The sequence below is a fragment of the Gastrolobium bilobum genome, unplaced genomic scaffold (genome assembly GCF_033153095.1).
Source record: "Gastrolobium bilobum isolate Gb01-03AN ecotype WA unplaced genomic scaffold, APGP_CSIRO_Gbil_v1 utg39614, whole genome shotgun sequence".
NCBI lineage: Eukaryota > Viridiplantae > Streptophyta > Magnoliopsida > Fabales > Fabaceae > Gastrolobium > Gastrolobium bilobum.
Window position 1 is genome coordinate 705 of NW_026896841.1, and position 5,217 is coordinate 5,921.

The window sequence follows — 5,217 nt, forward strand, 5'->3', positions numbered from 1 at the left end:
GCTCTGATTATATATTTTATCACAGATCGATGCCCCTTTAATTAGTGCTCTGGTCGAGAGGTGGAGACCAGAGACACATACTTTTCATATGACCCAAGGTGAGATGACTATCACCTTGCAAGATATGGCAGGCATATTGGGGTTGCCTACTGACGGGGATGTCGTCACCGGATCCACCTCTGAGGATTGGCCCGCTGTTTGTGGGGCTGTATTTGGCGCGGTTCCACAGCCAAATGAGTTCCATCATTCAGGCGACGTGCGTATCTCATACTTAGATCAGTTATATACCAGGTGGACTGATCATGAAGGGGATCATGCTGCCGAGATTTACTTCACAAAGGCGCACATTGCCAGGATGCTTGGTTCTTGGTTGCTGGCGGACAAGTCTGGAGGCAGCAATTTTGGTTGTCGGCTAGTCCCGTTGCTCGGGGAGGATTTGATGATATTGACCGATACAGCTGGGGATCTGCGGTTCTGTCACACCTTTTCAGGAATTTGTGTGAATTGACAGATGCCGATCGATCTGACATGGGTGGTTGCCATATTCTCCTTCAAATCTGGGCATGGATACGATTCCCACCCATTGCTTCGCCGCTTCCTCCTCATCCAGAGCTGGGCACGCATTATGGATGTCGGTATGCTTAGTTAAACAAATATAATTTCGATAATGATTTATCAAATATACTATCTGTATACTTCTTGATTATGATTGCTGATGTATGTTTCTGATGACAGGTTTAATACAGTAGCAAAGTTTAAACCTCATGAGGTCACTCATTATCTGGCTACCTTGGATACACTTTGTAGAGATGAGGTAAGGTGGTCCATATTTAGTTTGTTGTTATTTTATCATGCATGTATATTAATTTCCAACTCCTTATATTCAAATTTCATTTTGTGTGTAAGTGGTGTGGCTACCATATATCGATTATGAGTGGCTGGACGTGACAGAACACCAGAAGTATCTATGGCTTGCTATCAGTCCCTTTTTTTACTTCCACACTGTCGAGGCATGTCAGCCGGATAGGTGCATGCGGCAGTTTAGACTTGATCAACCCATCCCGGATGTGAGCAGAAAGTTGAGAGGGATACATGATCATACTCTACGGGGAAAGGTTGAAGAGAATTGGAGGCGTAAGCTTAGTGGACATATAGCGAGATGGCAGGCCAGGGTGAATCATATTCTTGTGCCCCCTCCATTACTAGGGTTGATGTCACCTAATCATGAGTACATGGAGTGGTACAGAGGGAGGGGAAAGAGATACATCTCTCGGAGGGCAACAGAGTTGGGACGAATTGTGAGTTTCTAAAATCTGTGTACACATTCATATTTAAACATAAATTATGACATTGCTAACACATTTTGTTATACAGATTGACGGTCTAGAGATGTTGTATCATGCATCATCTGCGGATGAATTTTCTCGAGTCGGCATTGAGTTTATTCATGAGGAGATTGGCAAGCTTATTGGTATCTTTCGTGAGAATTCACGAGTTGATGAGCCTGGAGCTGAGGCACTAGCAGTCCAGACACAGCCAGATCCACAGTTGTTCTTGGATGTTCCTCGTAAGCGAGTTGAGGGACGCGGATTAGGACGTACACGTGAGCGAGTTGCTGCTGAGCCTGTCCCGATTATGGAACCGAGACCAGTGGTCGAGACTCAGGGATGGTTCAGACCTCCAGTCATTGGGACTACTTACGGGTAACAGCCGATTTATCACCACGGATCGTAGTATGCGGCAGGTCCTAGTCAGGCGGCGTCTGAGCACCCATACATGGACTCACAGGAGCCAGTTTTCCAGGCTAGTCCGATGGCTATGGCAGGGGCGGATCCAGCATCCTCGCAGCCTGAGTTCCAGCAGTATTCACAGGGACTTGATGTCGATTTCCCCCATTGGTCTGGAGAGGAAACGATGGAGTTGTATCGCTCAGTAGGCCTTGTCACAGAGAGCCATGACAGTGGGGAGACGCTAGCCACATATTCTCACAGTCAGGGACACACCCGATTGAAGTGCATGGCAGTAGTGCAGGAGCAGGTTATTCACATTATACAGGTCAGTCTTCATATATTAGTGGGCACGGCCAAGCAGATTATTTCATGCGTACGGCGATGGATGACTTCCACACTCCACCACCACAGGCACAGGTACATCAGGGAGACCCAGTCTGGGACAGAAGTATACTACCAGATAGGGATGCACGACATAGGCCATGGCCACCGTGGTCGTAGTTTCATTGCCATTTTTAATATTCACTATTTTGTGGACTGTATCAGATTGTTATTATATTGTTATTTTGTATTAGTTATGACTTTAGTCGGATCATTGTTTTTTTGTGGATTGTACATTATTATATTATTTGGACTATTCACTATGCTTTATTATTTATGCTTGGTTGGTCGTCCTTATTGCATTTATGTTACGGTAACTAATCAGGACGGTTAATTAATAATACAAGAATAAAAACATACATAAAAGGAAAGGAAAAAGTCCAACATAACGGACATTACAATTCAAGCAATAAGATAACCAACAGCAAAATAATGACATTACTAAGTATCTCAGTCGTTTCTCCCACGACTTGGACATCCCCGACGATTATGGCCGCGTTCCTTGCAAAGTCCACACCTGATACGGCTTTGACTTGTCTCAACTTCGTCCATCTCGTTGCGGATGCGAGTTGACTTTGGACGACCTTTTGCACGCAACATAGTGGCATCAGGAATAATCTTTGGACCACTAATTTCAGGTATTGCTTCCTCATTTCCGATTGTGTCCCACGGAAAAGAATAAGCATCGACCAAGTTTGTTGTCAAGAAGACATCGTCAACGTACGTGAACGCACTTTGCCAAACACTTAATGCAGCAGCTATGGCGTGACTACACGGATACTTAAAGGCCTTAAACTTTCCACACTGACAGAATATGAACGTTCCCAACCTGCGTCAACCTAGAAGACAGTATGTTCAACATTGTATGCACGAACGTGGTGGCCTGTTGCATCTACTTGGTTCTTCTTGACCAATTCAACAACATTTTTGGAGTGACGATGAGCTGATTGAAGTTGTGCAACGGCATTTGTTCCTCTCTCAACAAAATATGCAACCAATCTGCTATATGTATGCTTAACCAATGCAGTTATAGACATATTTATGTCCCCCTTCAAAACCCTATTGACAGATTCAGCCAAATTTGTTGTCATATGACCGTACCTCCGTCCTTCAATATCGTAGGCTCGCGACCACTTTTCCTTAGGAATGACATCAATCCACTCAGCAATTTGAGGACTACTTTCACGAAAGCTCGCAAGATTCCTTTCAAAATCAACGATGGCCGGAGTATAACCTGTACATAATGGACATCCACGAATTAAACATAAATTGATAAACATAATGGAATGACATAAATATGCATCGTGTCAATGAGTATACCTAAATTCTTTAACATCCGATTTAAACCTTCATTCCAAAACTTTTGATTGAAGTTGCTTGCAATATGACGAATACAAAAGACGTGATATGCATTTGGTGGCTGCCAATTAGGGTTATTCTCCACAACAGATATTATGCTACGATGCCGATCGGAGATCAAACATATATTTGATATGTCAGTAACATGAGCACGAATATTAACAAGAAAATAGTTCCATGCATCCAAGGTCTCGCCTTCAACGATGGCAAAAGAAATCGGTAAACATTCATCATTACCATCTTGGGCTGTGGCCACCAACAATTTGCTTTTGTACTTCCCATATAAATGTGTTCCATCAATTTGAATGACGGGTTTGGCAAATTTGAACGCCTCACAACACTATCTAAACGTCCAAAATATGCGATGAAACAACTTCTTTCCAGTAACTAAGCTCTGCTCTGCATAAAGATCATTTGTTTGAATATTATAAAATGAACCTGGAGAAAAGCGCAGCATGTATTCGCACCACCTTGGCAAAAAAGCATACGATTCCTCCCAATCACCGTACATAATTGGGATCGCTTTCTGCTTCGCATACCACGCCTTTCTGTAGGAAACTTTAAAGCCATATTTAGCGGTTATCCTTTCTTGCACCAAAGAGATTGACACAGATGGTTCTTCCTTTATCATTCCTGCATTGAAGAGGACCCAGACTCGATAATAACTCACAAATTTAATTACACAGCAGTACATAAACGTTGACATGTCATTACGGTAAATAAATACGTACCTATGACGAGATCTGCAATAACGTCCGCATCAAGTTGTCTATGTCCTTGCGAAATGTGCTCATTCAAACAATTGTGTTTTCCACCCCATCTCGTAATCTTCCAATTTTCACCAAACACTGGTTTCATGGCCCTAACGCGCCACGGGCAACCCTTATCATACGCACAACATTTCATGGATAACTTTGCAGGCGTGCTCTCAATTACAATTGCTTTTTGATGTTCCCTAATGAGGAGGTGCTTAAGTGCCATTTGGACATCTTTTTTTGTTGCAAATTCTTGATTGACAAATAAATTGTCACCCAGTTGCCACAGACCTTGTATTGAACCCGATTTTGAGACCGTGCCATCAGTGCAAGATTCTTGTTCGCTCTGATAACTCCAATCAATGTAGGAATAATGCAGAATTCCTTGCCAAAAAGGAATAACAGCTTCGTCACCTGCAACTGCGGATTGTAACTTATTAATACAAACTTCCTAATTTAGGTATTAAATCAGGTATATACTCAACTATATACACATTATTTCAATTACCTTCATGATAAATCCCTAATGGGGCAGACGCAATGTCATGCAACTGCATCATTTGCGCGACCACTGGTTGATGGAATATTGGGATTTCAGACGCTCCCATTTCGGCACCTTCATCTCCTTCGGAAGCACTAGCATCCTCAGCCAGAAGACGTTCTTCCATTGCGATATTTTCATCATCATCGTCGTCGTGCATTTCCCAAGTCGGATCATTTTCATCTCCCTCAGAATAGTTACCAACTGGAGACGCATGAGCGGCAGACAAAGATGGAAGACGGGCATAATTTAAATCAACTGACCTCACCGGTAAGGGAACATTCTCGGTTGCGGCAACGTCGACATACAACTCCAAAAAATCTGTCCTTGACTGGTTGAAAAATTCTTCCATTGTCATCTCCAGGTCTTCATCGTCAACCACTTGCAAACTAATGTATTTATCACATTGCCATAATCTTATCGTGATCTGAGTGATACATTGGTTGCCTTG

General features: G+C 42.9%; 1 protein-coding gene across 1 annotated transcript; it reads right to left on the reverse strand.

Moving 5' to 3' along the window:
- Positions 1–2,561: 2,561 nt before the first annotated feature.
- Positions 2,562–4,833, reverse strand: LOC133302288 (uncharacterized). Its single transcript, XM_061502046.1, has 6 exons — positions 4,734–4,833; positions 4,517–4,639; positions 3,909–4,103; positions 3,432–3,716; positions 3,008–3,345; positions 2,562–2,915 (listed from the first exon to the last, which is right to left on the reverse strand). Exons 1-6 carry the CDS (start codon positions 4,831–4,833, stop codon positions 2,562–2,564), a joined length of 1,395 nt encoding a protein of 464 aa, XP_061358030.1.
- Positions 4,834–5,217: the final 384 nt, after the last annotated feature.